Source organism: Cryptomeria japonica, chromosome 11 (assembly GCF_030272615.1).
Source record: "Cryptomeria japonica chromosome 11, Sugi_1.0, whole genome shotgun sequence".
NCBI lineage: Eukaryota > Viridiplantae > Streptophyta > Pinopsida > Cupressales > Cupressaceae > Cryptomeria > Cryptomeria japonica.
This window is the reverse complement of record NC_081415.1, coordinates 411,951,991-411,974,806: the sequence shown is the minus strand read 5'-3', so window position 1 is coordinate 411,974,806 and position 22,816 is coordinate 411,951,991. Positions and strand designations below refer to the sequence as shown.

Below are 22,816 nucleotides of genomic sequence, written 5' to 3'. Positions count from 1 at the left end.
ATTTGGAACACACGCTACACCAAAATAGCTCTTCTCTAATTGAATTACCAAATACCAGAGCTCTGAACTTTCTCATGAATCAAGACTGGATTTTGGGATCATGAGATAAGCTGCCTTGAACTTTGAATTACCTGCCTTAATCACCGTAACCAAAATTACAATACCAATGTCAAGATGTGCACCATGATCTCATGCTCTACCGGTTACTGTGTTTCACCTTCCAGACTTATACCTATGAAAAATATGACTTCTGGTAAGTCAAATCTATGTACACCAGATGTGATTCCTGAACTGAGTTTCCATCAATGACAACCCCTAAGCATCTATCATGCACCAATCTTCACTAGAATAGTATCTCCTGCCAACAATCTCCCCCTTTGGAATCGATGGCAACACTATGAAAAATAAAGTGTACACTCAAGGTTGTAATAATTTCAAACTCACCAAGAATATACAAGCTCCCCTTGTGATTTTACACCATTTTTCACTCTTCTCTCTCTCCCCCTTTAACAACAATGCAAAAGATAGGAATCCACCAAAATTGATATCCAAAGATATGTACAGTTGCTCACAAAAATTTGAATATGTCTGCAAAACTCATTCTAAGGGACAACAAATGATTATCCCATTCCTTCTTCAAACTCTCTAAAATGTTGATCATTCTACTAAAAAGGTAGGCATGCATTTATGCTCCTTGTCTATCCACCGAAATAGGCTTATTTAGTACATCCTTAGCATCTTGCATACTACTCATCAAAGAATCTATCCATAGAGAGATAAGACTCCTTACTTATGTTTTTTATTATGGGAAAAGAAGGTTTTGAAGGGATCCTGAAACCTTTTACAAAATATCCTTAAAAGATAATAGCATTAAGTAACATGAAAAGATAAACTGCCAAAAAACTAGCACACTTATGGACAAAATCAGCAAAAAAACCCAACAAAACCAGCCACATCCAACCATAACATAAAAAAGATAGAAAACAAAATACTTAATGCTTTTTAGGGAATTAGCCAAATTTTCACTAATCCCTTGCAAATATTCAATATTATCCCTAAGCTTAGGGATATCCTTGGAAGAGGCCACAACAGCTTTTTTCATGCTTGGCCTTGTTCTTTTTGCCGTACCACCAAGAGCACTTTCCATTGTCCCTGCCTTGATAGCATCCTCATCAATATCTAGATCCATGACAGGTTTGGAGGTGCTGGAACCATCAAGGAACTTGGTAATTTACTCTAAAGTCTTAGTCATAGAGGTAAGGATATCCAGAATCATTACCAAAAAGTTTTTCATAGCTATTTTTCCTTCCTCCAGATTACCAATCTGAGCTTCCAGCTTCTCCACTTTTTCCTCCATCCCTTTATTCCACTATTCCTAGTTTATTTCAGCTTTCTTCCCTTTCTCTTCTTGTTGCTTATCAGTTTTTTCCAGATTCTTGATTCCTTCATAAACCCACCTATCAAAACCCATACGAACCTCAGACTGGTTTTTGAGTTTATCCAGAATTATCGCCTCTCCAGCTTTATCCTAGTCCCTACTCAAGTTCTCCTTTTCCTTCTCCTGCTCAGTTTCCTTGTCCTTCTCCTGCTCAATTTCCATTTCCCTTTCCTCATTAATCTTGTCCGGCTCCTCCATTGGCTGGCTATTAACAATTCCTATGCTCACATTGTGGGTAGGACTATTTTGATCAAAAACATCCTTAGCACCTCCTTCTTCTTCCCCCACTTCCTCTTCCTTCCAGCTTTCCTCTCCTTCAGACTCATCGGTCTCCATCTCACTTCCATCTTTTCCAATGTCCTCTGAATCAATCTCTGTATTATTTTGATTACTCTTGTCCTCTTGAATTTTCTCCATAGTAGCTTTTTTTCCTTTTTTGCTCTATGTCCCCTCATCCTTGCTAGGCCCGCCTTCCTCCATCTTCCTCTTTCCTTTCCCCAGTGACACCGACAATCTCTTATTTTCCTGGATAGCTAGAATCTTGCAAAGCTCATAAATGAGCAAAATAAGGCTGCAATGAAGCATAGGTGGAGAAGGGTTCTTGCTATGCTTATTCAAAGATCGTAACATAGACCTAAAGAGGTAATAGGGAAGAGAAATTCTCCTCTCATGTCTAAAATGATTTAAATGCACAAAATGGTATAGGTGGACCCTAGTAAAATGACCCTCCACAGTAATATATTCCATAATTGCATTAAGCACACAGCCCCAAATTTTCTTAATATTGGAAGCATCATAATACCCCCCCATAGCTTTTCCTATTCGTGCTCTCTCCTTCTCTTTACGCGGAAAAAGCTTAACTGCATTATTAGACACTTTTAGGTCTCTAAAGAAGTTAAGACTAGAATGGGGCATACCTATGACTATTGCAAAGAGATCCGCATCCAGCTTAAATCTAACACCATGAATTTTGAAGGAGCCATTTATCCAGTTTCCAATGACTTTGGTGACTACTAGATTAACTCTGCCTTTATCATAGTCGACCAGCTTTTCCATGAAATCCATCATGAATCCTTTCTCCAGCTTTTCCCAAACCTTAGTCATCTCCTTCCATGTAGAAATATTATCACATTCCTCTCTTTTTAGATCCCCCCCCCATTTTAGATTTCGTTTTACAATTTCTCTTCTTCTGCAACTTTAGAGCTTTCTTCCAAATGACACTCAAATTTTTGAAAATACATACCCACAAAGTGTGTGGAAAATTAATATTCTTGATTAGGACTCTACCCTTCTGACATGTCATCATTACCTTTCTTAAATTTTGAATATTACTCATTACAACTTTCATAATTAATCATGCGATCCATCTTTCCCCATGAATCTATCCTTTTTGATAAGTTCTTTAATATTAAAATCCATATTAACTTCCCCATCCCATATATGCTATGCTTTAGAATTAATTCCAAGGTTTGCTAACCCATCCGCAACCCCATTTTTTTCTCTAAAGGCATGTTCAATGATAATAGATTTAAAGCTAGCAATTGTTTCTCTAGCTTTAAAAATAATATTTTGTATAGTCCATGAAGGCTCAATTTCTCCCTTAAGGCATTTAATTATGTTAAGTGAGTCTCCTTCCAACCATAGATTATCATGATTAAGATCTTTTTCTATAATCAAATTATCCAAAGCCACAGAGGCTTCAACATAATGACTAGCAACTGCCACAAGGAAACTTCCCACAAAATTCCTAACAATGCCCCCATAACCAGCTTTCCCTGGGTTCCCCTTAGACGCCCCATCAAAGTTGGCCTTAATCCATCCCTAAGAAGGAAAGCACTAGACAAGACCATCCCTACCCTTATCTAAACTTATTCTGTTATTGGATAAATTTCATCTTTCATTAAAGTCTTCTTTAGCAACTAAACCATGATCAGTTCCATTTAAACATTCAAAAATCCCTCTATAGATTTTATCCACCACCACTTCAGGGTTAGCACTTTTATCCCTAAAAGTCTTGTTGTTGCACTCCTTCCAGATGTTCCATATTACATTAGGGAGAGTAAGCTTCCAAAGCTCAACATTCTTAGAATTGGAAGTAGGATAATACCATTGCTGCCAAAACTCTTCCAAAGAGTTCGGGAAAACCCAGTTCAACTTCCACCTAATAAAAATAATATTCTAGATTTCTTGATTGAAAATACACTGGTAGAGGACAAGACAAGAAGACTCCTCCTCCCTGCAACAAAGAGAACACCTATTAGGAAAAACAAATCCATGCTTATGGAGATTATCAAGAGTTAACACCTTATTTTGGATAAAAATCCAAAAGAAGATATTAATTTTGGGCATCAACTTCTTTATCCATACTTTAGCCCACAAAGGGATCTCATCCAAAACTTTTTTGTGAATATACACTGCTGAAGACACAGAATATTTCCCATCCAAAATTTCCCTCCAAAACAGACAATCCTCAACATTGTCCATAAAATTTTTAGAAGAAAGCAGAATCTCTAGAAATTTTAATCCCAGACAATGTTGTTTAAACTCAATCCACTTCCCATTTCTCTAGTAGTCTCTAACAAAGACTCCATACCTACTTTTGAACTAGTCTTTCCATTCCTTAAGGGTAGGAATTTCCTCTGGCGGTTTATCCATAAGGCATCTGTCCCCCGAGAATCTAATAATTCTCCCATTCCCCAATTTCCACATTCTTCTAGCTGCTACCCAATCTTTAGCCATTTGAATTGCATTCCAAATTGCAAATCCTTCAACAAAAAAATAATTTTCCATAAATTCTTCCTCAGATGGTTGCATGTAAAGGTATTTCTTTTTCCAAATTAAATTCCACTCTTTCCTCCCCTTTCATTCTCCAAATTTGTTTAGCTAACAAGGCATTATTCATAGTTATAATATTCCTTAATCCCAAACCCCCATAAGCCTTAGGAGTACAAATATTATTCCAAGCAATAAGGGGGATTCTATTTTTATCTTCCACTCCTGACCATAAGAATTTTTTTTGAATTATTTCAATTGCCTCTACAAACTTTTTGGGGATTTTGAATAGACTAAGGGCATAGATAGGAAAATTTTGAAGGGTAGTTTTAAGCAACGTCACCTTACCCACTTGGCTAAGGAGGGATCCTTTCCATCCAGCCAACTTGGAATTGAATCTATCAACCAGCTTCATCCATAAATTCTCCGAAGGCTTCAAGCATAGAGGGAGACCCAAATAGGTTGAAGGAAACTCAGCAATTTTGCATCCAAGGATTCTTTTAATCCTTCTTTGTCTATCCTCAGGGGTATTGATAAAGTTCAAAGAGCTCTTATCCCAATTTATTTTTTAACCAGAAGTAGTTTCATAGGAATCCATAACACTCTTCATGTTTCTCACTTCCCTAATAGTAGCTTCTCCCATTGTGATTGAATCATCAACAAACTATTCTTGAGTATAGGTTATGTTGGAAGATGAAGGTTTATGGCCTTTGAGTTTCTCTTCTTCCACATTTCTCATAATAAATCCACCCAAACTTTCAGCCAAAATACTAAACAAGATAGGAGAGATGGGATCCCCCTGTCTTAGGCCTCTAGAACTTTTGAAGAAACTGGAAGGGGATCCATTAATAATAACTGCAGAGGTAGAAGTTTCAGTCAACTGAGAGCAAAGTTGAATAACCTTTTCCCCAAACCCAAAGCTTTCATAATTCTGAAAAGGAATTTGCCAATTCACTCTGTCATAGGCCTTAGACATGTCCAGCTTAAGAAAAAAGCCCTATTTTTTAGCAACAGTTAAAGAATGAATATTCTCATGAATAGAAATAATAGAATCCAGAATCTATCTACCAGGGACAAAACCATTCTGCTGAGCCAAAATAATGCGGGGGAGAATATCCAACATTCTAGAAGTAAGAACCTTAGATATAATCTTGTAAATAGAATTAAAAAGGCTAATAGGTCTGAACTTATTAAGAGAGTCAACTTTAGAGATCTTAGGAATAAGAATGATAAAGGTAGCATTGAGTTCTTTTAGAAGCATCCTTGAACCAAAGAATTCTTTAACACCATTACAAATATCAATCTCCACAATATGCAAAAAGTTTTGGAAAAAGAACATAGGGAATCCATCCGGACTAAGAGACTTATCTCCATGAAATGAAAACATAGCCTTTTTGATTTCCTGATTCGAAGGGATCCGAGATAGATTTTTGTTGTCATCCTCATTTAAAATAGGAGGGATTGTTTGAGAAAGAAGGTCTTGATTTCTTATATCCAGAATGTCCACCCCTCCAAATAGATTGCTAAAAAAATCCATAGCTTCCTTTCTTATTTCATTTTCATCTGATAAAATCCCCCTATTGCAAGATAATTTGGAAATCCTATTGGCCGCCCTATGCTTAAGAGAAATCAAGTGGAAAAACCAGGTGTTTTTGTCACCTTCCTTCAGATACACTTTTTCTCCAAAAAGATTTCTTCATTAGAGATAATTTCATGGTATTTAGATAGCAACCCATTTTCAACATTTCTTAGATCCTCAGAAAACCCTTCCTCTTGGATTTTATCTTGAACATCTTTTATATCAGTCTTAATTTGAGCTTTACTTTTAAAGATATCTCCAAAATTCTCTTTGTTCTAGATTTTGACTCTAGCTTTTATAATGTTAAGCTTTTTGGCAACTCTAAATAAGCTTGTTCCCTCAATCTCCGAATTCCACCATTCAGCAACATAGACTTCCAATGATAGGTGGGATAACCATGCTTTTTCAAATCTAAAAGGAAAATTTCACTTTCCAGAAGTTGAATTGGCAGTGAAACAAATAGGGTAATGATCAGAGCCAATCTTATTGATTAACGCCAAAGAAAAATTATACTTAGACAACCAATCAGGAGAAATCAAGGATCTATCCAACCTTGCTTGAATAAGATCAGAGCCAGTTCTTTGATTGGTCCAAGTGTAATTAATCCCTTAGAGATCTACATCCATCAAAGCTTGATTATTAATAAAATCCATAAGATCTTGTCTACCCTCCAGCTGCAAAGAGAGGCCTCCCATCTTTTCATCCTCTTTTAAAGGAGTATTGAAATCTCCCATGATCATCTAGATTTTGTCAACAAAACTTAATCTATCTTCAGCCAGGCTCCTCCAAACTTTAGTTCTTCCATCTTTAGAATTAGGTGCATAGACATTAGTGATAACCCATACAAAGTTATCCTTAATATGCTCAAGCAAGACTGGGGTCCTATTGACCCCTGAAGCAATTTCCTTACCTATAATAGTATTTTGGTTCCAAAAGATAGTTGTACCTCCTGAGGTAGCCTCTAAACTGGTTCCTATTACCCCATTACTTTTGAATATTCTAATCCTTTCCACTTTATCCTTACACATCTTAGTTTCTTGAATAGGTACTACATCCAGTTTATGATCTCTAACAATATTATGTAACACATCCTACTTATTGGGGGCATTCAACCCTCTAATATTCCATGAGATTATCTTCATACTTTAACCGGGGATAAGGCTGACTCAATGGAGCTCTGTGTTCCATCAACATGGTTCTTCCAACTTTCCTGTTCTCTCTAATTATTTAGGGAAGGTATCCCCTTCTTTTTGCTATGACTTCCAACATCTACCCCTTTCTTATTCTTGCTTCTGGTTGAAATACCTACATTGGGTCCTCCATTATTTGACTTGCCTTCTTTAATACCGAAATACCTAAGATTTCCCTCAAGAACCACCGTTTTCAAACTTTTAGGAGGAGTTTTACATTGGGAATTCAAGATCATATTTCCAGTCTACTTCGGACTTCCACTAGTTAATAACAACAAAGGCTCATTATCTAAAATATTACATTCCTGGGTTTCATTAAAGTCTTCCTCATTTTCTTTATTATTAAATGAAGCAAAAGTATCATCATAGGAACTCTCATCAACTTTACCCTAGATGATAGGACCAACCTTCTGATCCTTTGATTCAAATTTTTGAACCTTTTATTCTTTCTCATGCTCTTCCTCCTTGTTACTTTCTTTATGATTGTTAGAACAGGCACAAACAGATTTTTCATTGTTACTATTCACACCCTTCTTTTCCTCATTTTCCATCTTGATCACTTCCTTCTCAGGGACAACCTCTAAAGGGAGATCATCATTCTTCCCTTTCATTTGCCATTTTTGCTTCAAGTAGCTATCATTTTTACCAATCTTACTCTTCTTAAGCGGGCAAGATTTTGCCCAATGAACCAACTTTTTACAATGAAAACAAACAAATGGGAGAGATTCATATTCAAACGCTTGGGTCCATTTCCCCAATTTAGACAAGATCTCAATAGATTGAGGCATATCTGTCATTTAATTAACATTAACAAAAATACAAGGAAAAACCAACCTTGATTTAGATGTTGTCATCGGGTCGATTGAAACAAGTTCACCAAATGATCCCACAATCCTTTTAAAGACCTCCTCATTCCAAAATTCCAATGGAGGGCCAGGGAGACACGTCCACATAGGTGCTGATACAGAAAAGGACTCATCTAGTGGGAGGTTAGGAGCCCATTTCTGTAAAGCCAAGGTTGACTTTCTGAACATCCATGGCCCTTCACAGAGCGCTTTATTCATATCTTCTTCATTATTAGAGACAAAGGAAAAAAAACCCCTACGCAAAGCCGCCACATCCACTTGACCTTTAAGAACCCATTTCCTCCTTATAAAGTTCTTTACAACAATAATGTTAGGTCTAAAACTAGAAAACCTTCCAACCAAGGTCATAGCTAAGCCAGACACAGTGAAATCAACCAGCTTATCCGGAACAGAAATAGCAAAACCCCCTTTCACCGGATCAGATATATTTTTAACTTCTGAAAGACCAGATTTCACCAGAGGCTTGAATCCAAAAAGAGAAGACCATTTCTTTTATTTACCTCTATCATGTGGGTCCCCAGTTTTGGAATCTTTATCTTCTACCGATTTGACTGTCGTCTTGTCCCCCCTTAGTACCCTGAGAAGCCTGGGGACCAGCATGATTAGCAGCTCCAATTGCAGAAAGACTGCCATCCCCAGATTTGAAATTTGAATTTCCCACTCACCGCTCCACTTGTCGCTCCTCTCCACCCATGCCGCTCTATCCCTTACTTATGTTACTCTACCCAAAATTCTATCATTTTCTTGGTTTAGACTCTTAACCTTGTTCAATACACTCAAAACTTGGGTCTCAAAATTGCTAGATGAGACTGATTGTGGTACATATGATTGAGATATGGTCTCTAGCTGGCCTTCACATTCCCTTGTTTTCTTGTCAATGTCTATAGTGAACTTCAAAAAAATTAGACATGACTTGTATATATTAGCTACTTTATCAAGTGCATCCTGGATACTTTTCATAGCAGTCACTAAACTGACTCTATCATCCTCAATCATCTTCAAAAACTACTTTAACCTCATAGCATTGAATTGATTCAAAACTTTATTATGTTTTGCCTTCTCTAAAGACTCAAAATGAGAACGTACAACTTTCAACAAACTCTTAAGCTTACCAGAGGGATCAGATGTATCCGATTTGAAAGATGGCATAATTTTCTCCAACATGTCTCCTACCAATAATATCAACCCTTTGTTAGTAGAATGGGACTTCAACAAGTCCTCACTGGATTTATCTTGAGAAAGAGTTTCCAATTTTAGTGCTTGAATCAGAGATAATGAGATTAGGTCAATAGGTCCTTGACCAAAGTCATCTGAGTCAGTAACAATTTATTTCTCTTTGGTAGCACTAGTGTCTCTTGCCACTATTGTTAAACCCTGATATGACTTCTTCTCTCATTTGTCCTTTGTTCCTTCCCCTGCATTCTCATATTTATCACCATATTTATCACCATCTTTATCCTTATCCACATCAATTGTCTCCTCAACTGCCTTGTCTGACACAACTTCAATTTCTGGATGATCTTGTACAACTTCACCATACATATCATTAGCACCATCAACATCATCAACTGTGGTATGCACCCTGGCCTTCTCTTTTGGAATAGTTTTCTCAGAAGTTTGTTCTTTCTACTTGTAAGGAACAACTGCATGTACTTTTGGAACAGATGTGTCCTAAGATGGCTCTTTTAGATTCGCATCAATTCTTTAATCTATCAAAAATTGTTTCAAAATTGTCTTTGTTTCTTTGGTTACCTCATCTATCTTCCCAAACATAAGCTTATTTACCCTCTTCTTACTTCGAAATCTCTCCTTTGCAAGCTTTAATAGTCTAATAACTTCATCATTGAAAATGATAGAGGATAAGTTTACTAGTACATACTCCTTTATTCTCTCATCCTCAAGACGTGTTTTATGCCTCCAGGCATCCAAAATGTCATATAATTCCTTAGGAATCATGGATGACAACTCTATCAATGTTTTACTAAAAATGTTCATATACTATACAACAACTTCTTCAATAGCCCTTTGATCTTTGACCATCATAATTTTCATAATATACATGTAAGTTATTGAGGTTTCCTTCCTTTACAATTTCATTAATAATTTCATCCAAGGATTTCGGGGGCACAAGAGTATAAGAACCTTCAAGCTTACCCAAATTTTGAGCTTCATCAAGTTTTGATTTTTGATTTTTTCTTGCTCTGGCTTTACCGGATGACTCGCTTTGTGTTTTAGGCTTCTTTGTTGGTTGAGCTTCACTAGATGGGGACTTCTTGACTACCCTAGCATATCTAGTAGTCTTCTTTACCTCTCTGACTCCATCATCAGATTCATTTTCTTCCTCAGTAGCTACATATTTTCTTGTTGGCTTCTCCTTCTTTCTCTTCTTAGCTCCACCAGATGATGTTGATTGTGACTTAGGGGGAGGGACTGCCTTCTCCATATAGGAGGTAGGTTCAGACTGAGATTGTCTAGACTTTGGTTGCTTTAGAGGAGTGGAAACAGGTTTTGACTTCTTGGGCTTGGCCATGTCCTCTTCCTTTAGTATGTTTTGTTCTCCGGCCCTTTGCACAACCTCCCTAGATATACCCATTTGTTTTTCTAACTCCTCAACCTCCTTTCTAACTTTCCTCTTCCTCGTCGATCCTGTAAACTTCTTTTGTAAGTCAAGATCCTTTTCTTTATAGGTACCAAACCTTTCCTCCTTATCATCCACCAGTTGACTCAATAGGTGTTGATCATATGCATCAAGTGTGTTTGCATCCACCTCATACACCATGGGCATGATCCAAACAGTTCTTGGCTCAACTGCCTCCATGTGACATTGGTCTTTATCCACCATGAAGCAAATTGTTTTCTCATACTTTTCAACTATATGTTTCGGAATCCTCTCTCTACTTTGCATTATTGCTTGAAATGATTTAAAATAACCCCATAAAGAAGACTTTTGTGTAATGATATCACCCAAACCCTACAAACCTTCTTTTATTTGACATACACCAGTTTATCATAAGCCCACTGAATCTTCCCAATTCAAAGGATCTCATTCAAGAAATACAGTGCTATACAAACAATCAGGGAACCAAATTTGAAAACAGGTTTCTTGTCTTGTTTTATCTTCTTCAGATTGCTTAATACCTCACTAAGAAGTACTGCTCATAGATCATACCTTTTGTCCTCCTTAAGCATCTCATAGGTTGCCAATATAGTGGTATCGGATACAAAAAAATTCCTACTAGATTGGTACATCTTATATCCAATCACCATTGAAGAAAATCTAACATCATGCTCTATGATATCACTGATATTCATTGACAATAATCATGCTAAGATATGGTAACCTTTGTTACTATTGTATTCTAAACTTTCCTCAGATTGGGGTTCTCACTGGTTGCATTCAAACAAGTAACCACTTGAATGGCTTGCTTGGTAATCTTATGCATTCGATCCAACCATGTGAACTCATCATGGATTTGGCTCAAAATGTATCAAACCCATTTGGGTTCATCAAACACTAGAAAATGAATAAACTGGATGAAGCCCTTGTCTTACAATGACTTGAAATTTGGCTTCAAATTTCCCATTTCATCCATCATATGCTTGTTATACAGTGATAGCATATCTGCATTTCCAAGCTCTTTGATTTTGTAGTGGCTATATGCCCTAATGTCTTCATTGTGTAGTACACCATGTGAAACAGAGGAAAAAACACCTTTCAGATCATCTTCAATAGATTTGAATGGATGACACTTGAATATGGGCATTTCTCTCTCAGTAATTTCCACCACCAATGAAGTCACAACACCACATGTAGATACAAATGACATTTCAAAATTAGGGTATGTAAAGATAGCTCACAAATGGATAAATACCTTTTGATTCTCAACCTGATGTAAGAAAATGCTAACTAGTCGCTTCAAGAATTGCTATTACTGCTCAATCTAGCTTGCTTCACTCTTCTGCTCTTACTCTTCATTTGCAATGTGAAGAATGAATGAGTGAAATTCTTTTTTATCCACCAAAAAACTAACTTTAGGTTGTAATAAATGCATAACCCTAAAGGCTTCTGGATACCCCGCATCTTCAAAAATTCATCATCGAATACTCAAACCACCATGAAATCTTCCATATAACAACTATACAACTAATCTCCATCATCTACAACCATCCTTGATTGGTTATAGATCACCAAAAGGGGGTTTCTAAAGATCTGCATGAAAATATTCCCCCTAAGGCATTAGACCTTAGTTACTAGATGAGGTCCTAGCAAGAAAATCAAGTGTGGAACCATTCTTCACATTTGAATCTTCTTTTTTAACCTGCATCTTCTTATTTTGATCTCTGATCTCTTCCACCTTAACTTTGCCATTTTCATTTGATATGTTCTTGTTTACCAGACCATTGTTCTTCATGTTCTTGCTTTTTCAATATTTTGCAATATGACCAGGTTTGTTGCATGCATGACAAATAACATTTCTCTGCACATACCTGAAGTTCATCTAATTTGATCTCATCTTGCATTGGTTAGAAATGTGCCCGAACATTCCACAACCATAGCATCTCTTATTCTGAATGTTCATCATTCTGCACATATTTAACTTATGGCCAAAATTGTTGCATATGAAACATTGATCAATAAAGGTAGGACCATTGTTCATCACATTATTCATCATCTCATTATTCATCCTACTTCTGCATTGACTTGTCGTGTGACCAAATTTACCATAACAAAACATTTACCATTGAATTTGTAAGCATTAGGTTGTCTTACCGAAGGTTTCTTGTTCTTTTGCTAATGATTGCTTTGACTAGAACTGGAGGATTCTCCTTTCTCAAATCCAAGTCCTCGCATGTCTTTCCCATGTCTCTGACTTTCCAGCATCTCATCCAATCGGGTAGAACTAGCTTTGAATTTTCTTTGTACTCATTAGCAGTAGAAAGCTGATCTATCAGAATTATAATCTGTCTTTCAAGTCCTTGTACATCATTATTTGTTTTCACCAACTCAATCTTTAGTTGATCATTCACATATGTCAATCTACAACATTCATCTAATCTTTCCTTCAATTAATGAGTTAAAGTTTCTTCATTTTTCTTCTGGTCTTCAATCTCCTTTGTCAACTTCATCACAATAGATTGCATTTCATTCTTCAAGACTGCATTCTCTCTCACCAACTTCTCACATTTAGTTGTCTTGCCTTGTAGGGCTTGATTGTCTATGTGTTGTTCTTCTTTTTCCTTCAGTTTTTCCATCACCTCCTTTCCCTTTTCTCTAGATGTGCTCACTTGATCTTTTAGGGTCTCAATGAAGTCTTTGGCTGCATTCAAATTTCTTTTTAGGGAACTTACTTATTTTCTCATTGCATCAAGATCTTTAAGAGACACACTAAGTTTTCTTTGCAAACTGGAGTCCATTGATTCAATCTTCTAGATCTTCCTCGAGCTATTAGGATTCTTATAAGGAACTAGGATTTAATACCAATTGTTGGAATCAATGAACACTAAGAGGGGGGGGTGGGTGAATCAGTGTTTTGAAAGTTTCTAACTTATTAAGTTGAACCATAATCCACCTAATGCATAAGAAAAGAAAGAAAAGTGCAAAAACATAAAGTAAACAACCATAACACCAAGATATTTACATGGAAACCTAGAAAGGGAAAAACCACGATGGGATTGAGTACCCACAATATTATTATAATATGGCCAAAAGTATGATAATATTGCATAAGGGGAATATACTCGCATTCAGACACACTGCCTAGAGTTCACTGCTCAATTATAAAAGGGCTAAAACCCATAGGAAGGTTCACTGCCTTATAGGCTATTATAATTTATTACAATAATGAATGAATTGTATAGCATCTAACTATGCCAAAATGCAGTTTCGGTTAGGCTCATATTATCTTCAACAACTAATTTGATATTCTACTCTGTTCTTCTACTCTGTCACACACCGAAGCACCAAAAGATTCAATTATATTTACCAAACTTGCAAATTAGCTCATACATACTCTCCTAACACAATACACCTCAAAATGATCAACCAAATTGATCTTATATATTTTCACCAACAAAAAGAATCATTAACCATGTCGGCTTCCAAAAACTGCATAATACACAACATAAAACATGTATCACCAAGTTGGCTCAATCCAACCACAAATCCAAATGAGAACCAACACATGAAGATAATAAGCTTCCCATAAGTTGGCCCAATCACCTCAAAAATGAAACTTATCACCAAAATCAACCCAAAAAATTTGCAACACGCTACACCAAAATAGCTCTGCTCTAACTAAATTACTCGATATCGGAGCTCTGAACTTGCTCATGAATCAACATCGGATGGTAGGATCATGAGATAACTTGCCTCAAACTTTGAATTACTTTCCTTAATCACCACAATCAAAATTACAACACCACTATCAAGATGTGCACCATGATCTCATGCTCTACCAGTTACTATGGTCCACCTTCCATACTTATGCCTATGAACAATATGACTTATGTTAAGTCAAATCTATATACATTAGATGTGATTACTGAACTGATTTTCCATCATTGACAACCCCTAAGCATATATCATGTACCAATCTTCACTGGAACAGTGTCTCTTTCCAGCAATGACCCCCTTGTCCTAACCGTAAAATGGGGTAGGACTAGGGTGTGGCACTTGGTCCTCATTGGGACCATGGAACCAAACCTTTCTCCTCCCTATTTGGGCATTTTCAAAATTAGGCAAGAAATCTAGCACCATGTCAGCCTATGTTGGAAAATTAACATGTTTTCGATGGGAAAGTATATAAGGAGTCTTTCCCCTCTCATTTTGAGATACAAATACAAGGATAGAAGGGAAAAATTATAATCATCAAGCAATCAAGAATTGAAGTATTCATCATCAAGCATTTCTAGAGGTATTCAAGGATACACTCTTCATTCATCATTTGTGGAGAAACTTTACATCATCATATGCAAGCATGTGTGTGTGATTAGGGTTTTGTCATGTTCATGTCATTTCACACAACATATGTGATTACATTCAAGAAGCAAAGCATCATTATCAATCATTGCAGATTTGAGGTATATTCTTCCATTATTTATTTCAGTATTTCCTATATTTCAATCAAGGTTAATTCCTAAATTAGGGTTTAAATTAGGCAAACCCCTATTCCCAACCTTTTCCCCCTTCTTTCTATGTGCAAGAAATAGGTATGGAGCTGTGATCTTCAAACTCAGTATTGTGCTGGCATTCCACACTCTTATAAGAATAGTTGATGTTGTCATTGATGGCAACCATCTAGCAACCAATTGGCATTAATATGGTAAGCCACCGACAGTTACCAGCACCGACAATAGACTTCTACATACACCGACAGACACTTCATCAACAGTGGTAACAATGCATACCAGCACCCCAGCCGACAGGGAATAAACTTTTGTTTATTATTTTATATTGTAATTATCTTTTGTAAAGCCGACATGGTACATTATAAAAGACTCATATATGTATGAGATCTTGTAAGTAAAATGTATGAGAGAATGAATGTAAGGTATAGAGGAGAGAGAAAATTTTGTATAAGGATTTGGTTATAGACTTAAACCAGTACTGAACCTGGCATAGTTGATGTTGATTTGAAGCAGTACATTGTATTGGATTTGATAATCCACCTTTGTAGTCAGTGTGACTCTTATTGAGCAATGAGCTCTAGGTAGTTGGCCTTCCTACATGTGCAGGCCCCTCATTGTAAGTAATATGTATTCATTGGCCAGTGAGTGAATATTGTGGGTCACAAATCCCACCGAGGTTTTTCCCACACCGGGTTTCCTCATTAAATATCTTGTGTTATGGTGTGTTCTCTATGTTGTCTCTGTTATTCTTATTTACTACATTAATTCTTATTTACCGGTACACTATTTTGAGATGCAAAGTTCTTAATAAGTTTAAATATTTTGTTAACCAGTTAGACACTGATTCACCCCCCCCTCTCAATGTCTTTGGGACTGTCATTAATCCTAACAATTGGTATCAGAGCCTAGTCCTCTATTTTCAAAAGCCTAATAGCTTGAGGAAGATTCTGACACTGGTACAGATGGAGAACTTAAGAAAAAAATTGGAAGGAGATCTTGTAGACTATGAGGTAGAGAAATTGAAGAATATCAAACTTGAAGATGATCTGAGGACTACACAAGAATTCATTCAAGGTTTATGCAGAGTCTTAATTTGGTTTTAGCATATATATTTCAGATTGTAACCAACCGGTTACAAACCTTGAGGTGAAATTTTTGCACTTGTTTGACAATTTTTTACCACCTTTGTCATTGATGTCAAAGGAGGAGTAGTGGAGAGAAAAATGATTATTCAAAGGAGATCATTTTCTGAGGGGGAGCACATCTTTTTGGTAACTTTTTGGACTTCAATTTTTGGAACAGTTTTTGGATTTTTCTCATGAGTGTTGCCATCAATGCCAAAGGGGGAGATTGTTGGCATTCCACACTCTTATGAGAATAGTTGATGTTGTCATTGATAGAAACCATCTAGCAACCAACTATAATTCATTTGGTAAGCCACTAACAGATACCGACATCGACAATAGACTTCTACATACACCGGCAGGCACTTCACCAGCATCGGTAACAATGCATACCGGCACCCCAGCCGATAGGGAATAAACTTTTGTTTATTATTTATATTGTAATTATCTTTTGTAAAGCCGACATGGTACATTGTAAAAGACTCATATATGTATGAGATCTTGTAAGTCAAATGTATGAGAGAATGAATGTAAGGTATAGAGGAGAGAGCAAATTTTGTATAAGGATTTGGTTATAGACTGAGCTTAAACCGATATTGAACCTGGCATAGTTGATGCTGATTTGAAGCAGTACATTGTATTGGATTAGATAATCCACCTTTGTAGTCAGTGTGACTCTTATTGAGCAGTGAGCTCTAGGCAGTTGGCCTTCCTGCATGTGCAGGCCCCTCATTGTAAGTAATATTTATATATTGGCCAGTGAGTGAATATTGTGGGTCATAAATCCTATCGAGGTTTTTCCCACACCGAGTTTCCTCATTAAATATCTTTTGTTATGGTGTGTTCTCTATGCTATCTCTGATATTCTTATTTACAACATTAATTCTTATTTACCGGTACACTGTTTTGAGATGCAAAGTTCTTAATAAGTTTAAATATTATGTTAACTAGTTAGACACTGATTCACCCCCCCTCTCAGTGTCTTTGGGGCTATCATTAATCCTAACACATTGTTTACAAAGATGAATGAATCCCCCTTTGGTGTGTGAAAAGTTTGGAGGACCAAGGTGAATTTCACCATGGTCCCAAAATTTTAGGAACTCCTTTGAGGATCATATTCGAATTTGCTTATATTTCTCATATCTAAGTGCATGCCTCAATCTAACAATTGTAGCTCCTTGTTTTTACATTTCCATCCTTTATTTTCAATACTTTATGCTAATTTTAGCAATTCAACTTACAAAAGAGCTCAAACAAATTCATCTCTTGAATCCAAACAGTATTTTTAGTATGACTAAATCTATTAGATTCAACCCTCTTTTGAATGTAGTGGTCCCCAAAGAAAAAATTAGCAGTTTTCATCCTTCTTGTGGTGAAAACCCTAATTTTTCACCACTACAGAGCTGACTGGGAGTCCAAATTGACCAAAATTGCAAACCAAGTGAAAACACATAAGAGCTATGTAATTGGGGCTCAAAGACATGCAATTGAACCCAATTTTTTACACAATTGATGCCTTGAATGTGTACAATTGAAGATCTGAATGTGTACAATTGAGCTTTGTAGTTGCTTGGAAATGTAAAAAAACAATAAAACATAAAATAAAGCCTCAAAATTGAATTCTGATGAAGACCCATTCAAAACAGGCTTGATAACATCTCAAAAACTTAGAAAAAACTAGACATAGTTGTAATAACCCACCAAAATTTGATCCAACAAAAATTGAGTATATTTTTTTTTTTCATTATGTTTTATTCAATTGCATACTCTGGGCATCCATCCAATTAGGATTAGGCATTCATCCATTCGGGATGAGCTTCTAACCATACGGGTTAGGCAATTGTCCATACAGGACGTAAATTTCCATCTATCCAATACGGGATAGGCATCTACCCATACGGGGTAGGCATCTATCCAAACGGGATAGGAGATGCTCTGGCCAGAGACTTAGACTCATCGGGACCATTCGGGTCCTGATCCACTCACTAAGTACTACATTCTTCTAACAAGAATGCACTGAGGTCGCCGTCCTTAGGAGTAATAAAAAAATAATACAAGCTTGAATTCCGCCTCGGAATTTGGCTTAAAGCCTCGGGAAGTCAAGTGAATCCATACGGGATTCCTTCCGAGTATGCATTGAATTAAGTTTGATTATCTTATCTTTCAATTAGGATTCTTACTCAACCAAGCCTAGACCCCACCCACAAATGCCTGAGTACGAGGGACAACTCCGTCCCAAGACTACCTACATACCCGCTTCGGCACGGGATCAAGGCGTAAAGTATGTAGTTCTATTTTCTAATCTATGGTTTGATGTAAACTGATTTGTGGGTACCCAACCCTTTCTAGGGTCAGTGTCCCAGACAGTTTCTCTGCGGTTGCTACCCACGATGGTAGCACTTAAGCGAAGGCTCAATATGGCCTATTGCTTGTGGCCTAAACAAAATAACTAGATCCTAATACTTATCATGAGCGTCACCCAATTGCAAATCACCAATATCCCTTCGAGATGAATAAATAATAAATAAAGAAAGTAAATTTCACGAGAGCTCTTAACTTGACCATCCCTAAGAGGGGTTTACTATGGTTTATCTCAACGGATGTGAAATTCGTTTAAAAGTTATCTTATTAGATTATCGATCCAAGACGGATTACCCGCCCCTTGGATTTTTAACTTCCAAATGTCCCTTATTACTCCCCGACGATTTATAGGGACGATGCCACAGACGTCATTAATGCAGCTTTATTAGGCGTTAAGTGCAGTAGTTCAACACAACGGCATTACCCGTAAGCATGACCTAGAGGCACCATATATACCGAACGCTGCTAGTTTTGGTTTTCCAGCTTCCTTTATTTAGTTTTCTAACTACGAATAACAAAATGAAAGCGTAAATAATTGAAGTGTAATTTGCATAACAATGAAACTTGCATAATAGTAATTGCATGAAGATATAATTATTCTATAAATAATTCGCATGCTATGAATCCAAAATAACGATTAAATTTAAGCATTTGTGTTAAAGACCAATCAAGTGTCTCAACGATTCTTAATGGGTTGAGTAACTTAATTTTAAAAGGATATAGTCTACGATTTTAAAACTTACTAAGGCAATTTAATTATGAGCTTGCTACATATTAGCCCAATTTTTCTAAGTCGAAATACAATATCTTAAAGTTTACCAAAATAATAAAAAAAAACATTATTTCCTAAATGCCATTACTATCAACTAAAAAATTTAACTAAATAACCTAGTAATTGACATAAGTATTAATTCCTAAATGTCATTACTATCAACTAAAATTTAATAACTTCGCAATTAACATAAAGTATTAATCTATTTATAAAATAAAACCCCAAGTAAAATTACAATTTAGAGGGAAGAAGAAAACAAACTTTAATTAACGCACTATTATTTTTTATATAACATAGGGTGTGGGGTGGGGACCATGGGTCCCATCACCCCTGCGGCCCTGCATACGCAGGTTCGCAGAGATGAGGGGACCCGCGGGTCCCCCCCGTACTACTACGATGGTTACATTGTAACCGCTGCATGCTGGCCGACGTAAAACGCCGTGCGTTACAGAGCTCGAGGGAAGATTTTGAAGTTCGAAATGCTTTCTCGCTTTTTGGTTATTTATTTGTTTATTTATATATATATATATTATAGTATTATCATTATCATTTTTCTTATACAGGAGTATATTAAATTTGTTTCTTTAAAAATTATTGAAGATTACTCAGAGCAGGGTAATAATAGGTAATTAACTATGTTTGTAGATTAATTTCAGGGACAAAATGGAGCAGTGACCAGAGGGATTTTTTCCATTTCCTTTGTTTTCTACACAGGGAAATTCATTCACAGAGAAAGGAATAGTTTATTTCTTTTGTTTTTCACACAGAGAAATTCTTTCACAGAGAAAGGAATAGTTTATTTCTTTTGTTTTTCACACAGGGAAATTCTTTCACAGAGAAAGGAATGGTTTATATCTTTTTCTTTCATTTGTTTTGTTTCCTACAGGGAAATTCATTCACAGATAAAGAAGTAAATTTGTTTGTACACACAGGGAGATCTATTCACAGAGAAGGGAGATGATTTATTTATACACACAGGGAGATCTAATTTTTATCAAAATAAACTGAAGACAATGAATCTAATTTCCATTTACTCTACTTCTTTCAATTTGAAACTAATTTCTTATCAGAATTAAAACAATGAATTTCATTCTCTACAAAATCTGAAACTAAGAATTTAAACAATGAATCTCATTCTACAAAATCTGAAACAAATTTCTTATCAAGAATTTAAACAATGAATCTCATTCTCTACAAAATCTGAAAACTAATTTCATATCAAGAATTTAAACAATGAATCTCATTTAAACAATGAATTACAAAATCTAAAACTAATTTCATATCAAGAATTTAAACAATGAATCTCATTTAAACAATGACTCTCATTCTCTACAAAATCTAAAACTAATTCTTAACAAAACACAAATGAATTTCATTCTCATAAATAATTTAATCAATCTAATCTACCACAAAAATAAGATGCATAAACTAAGTTGAAGGAACCTAGGTGCTTGCAAAATGGTGTAGAGTCTTCCTTGATCCTCCAAATTGAAGAGAAATCCTCCCAACAAAATCTTGGCTGCAATGAAAAAAATGGACTACAAAGGAGAATTTGTAGAATTTCTTATGGAATAGCTAACACTCATTTTGAAACTTGTACCTATTTTATAAAAGAAATTTCAAATTCCCACTACCTAATTTTTTAATTGAAAAAATGAGATTCTCTCCCAATTTGGCCTCCATGCAAATTGATTAGGCTTAGTGGGAGGAGTTACATGCAAGGAGGTGGAGAAGCCTCTAGAAGCTTCTTATTCCTCCTACAACATGTGCCTTAATTTGGGTGAGGGAAATTAAATAACAAATTAAAAATATATATGTATTTTCCATGTGTGTGTGGTTTATTATTTTTATTCCCTTACAATATTCATTCAATAATTTATCCAAGGAATATAATAGAGTTTTGTATTTAAATCCAAAAAGGGTGATAAAGGAGGGTTGTGACATCCTCCCCCCCTTAATCTGTGCATCGTCCCGATGCACTTATTAAATGCATTCAAAAGAGTTTATAGTTCATGTTCAAAACAAAAAAGGAAATAGCTGCTGCATCTCCTTAGTATCCTCCCACGTGGCATTCTTCTCGTCATACTGGTCCCATTGCACTTTGCACTGATCAACCTCTCTGTTGCACAACTGGCACTGGCGCCTCTCCAAGATTCTGAATGGCTCTATCATTATTCCCCCCATTTCTTGGACCTGCAAAGCATCCCAATTCAAAATGTGCTTCTCATCAGGTACATACTTCTTAAGAAGAGATACATGGAAGACATCATGGATTCGGCTCAATTGGGGAGGTAAGGCCAACCGATAAGCAACTGGATTAATTCTTCCCAATATTTCAAAGGGTTCGACATAACGAGGTGCAAGCTTAGTCTTTTTCCCAAATCTTATGGAACTCTTGTGTGGCCTAACCCTTAGGAACACTTTCTCTCCTACTTCAAACTCCCTTGGTGTCCTGTTTTTATCTGCATAACTTTTCTGCCTATCCGAGGCTTCCTTCAACCTTTGCCTAATTTCCTTAGTTTTCCTTTCCATTTCTTTCAACATATTTGGCCCAATAATCACTCTATCTTCAAGACTATCCCAACTCAAAGGTGTTCGACATGGTCTACCATACAAAGCTTCAAAAGGTGCCATTCCCAAAGATGTTTGATATGTATTATTGTAGGCAAACTCCACCAAAGGTAGGTACTCTTCCCATTTTCTCTGTTGGTCCATGCAGTACATGCGAAGCAAGTCTTCCATAATCTGATTTGTCCTTTCTATTTGACCGTCGGTTTCTGGGTGGTATGCGGTGCTAAAATTTAGTTGAGTTCCTAGAGCTGATTGAAGAGTGGTCCAAAACCTGGAAGTGAATCTTGCATCTCTGTCTGATATGATTTTCTCTGGTATTCCATGCAACCTAACTATCTCCTTAATGAAGCGTCTAGCCAAGGTGGGTGCATCATCCGTCAAATTTCCTGGTATAAAGTGTGCCACCTTAGTGAGTTTGTCAATTACCACCATTATTGCATCATGCCTAGAAGGTGACATGGGTAACCCTTGTACAAAATCCATGCTAATAACTTGCCACTTATGTTGAGGTACATCGTGCAATTGTAACAATCCAGCTGGGTGCCTATGTTCTGCCTTTACTCTTTGACACTCCAAACATTTAGCTACATACTTGACAATATCGCTTTTCAACCCTTGCCAAAAGTATAGCTTCTTTAGATCTGCATAAAGTTTTTTAACTCCTGAGTGGCCTGAATAAGGGGCATTGTGAGCCTCCAAAAGGACTACTTCCCTTAAGTTCCCTGAATTAGGAACATAGATTCTGTGATTATATCTGAGCAACCCATCTTCATCAAATGTGTACCCTTCGACCTTAGGGTCGGTCGGGTTGTGTCTTATAGTTAATTTGACTCGCTCATACCATGGCTCATGTCCTTGTTCATCCATTACTTGCCTTTTGAAAGAGGTTTTGAAGGTTGCTATAGTCATCAAGTGTCTCCTCCTACTTAAGGCATCTGCCACCCTATTTTCTTTCCCCTTAATATATTCAATCTCAAAGTCATATTCACTTAGAAACTCTAACCACCTTCTTTGT

General features: G+C 36.4%; 1 protein-coding gene across 1 annotated transcript; it reads right to left on the bottom strand.

Annotated features, from left to right (window-relative positions):
• Nucleotides 1-9,237: 9,237 nt before the first annotated feature.
• LOC131041464 (uncharacterized) lies at nucleotides 9,238-10,438 on the bottom strand. Its single transcript, XM_057974575.2, has 3 exons — nucleotides 10,000-10,438; nucleotides 9,598-9,812; nucleotides 9,238-9,471 (listed from the first exon to the last, which is right to left on the bottom strand). Exons 1-3 carry the CDS (start codon nucleotides 10,436-10,438, stop codon nucleotides 9,238-9,240), a joined length of 888 nt encoding a protein of 295 aa, XP_057830558.1.
• Nucleotides 10,439-22,816: the final 12,378 nt, after the last annotated feature.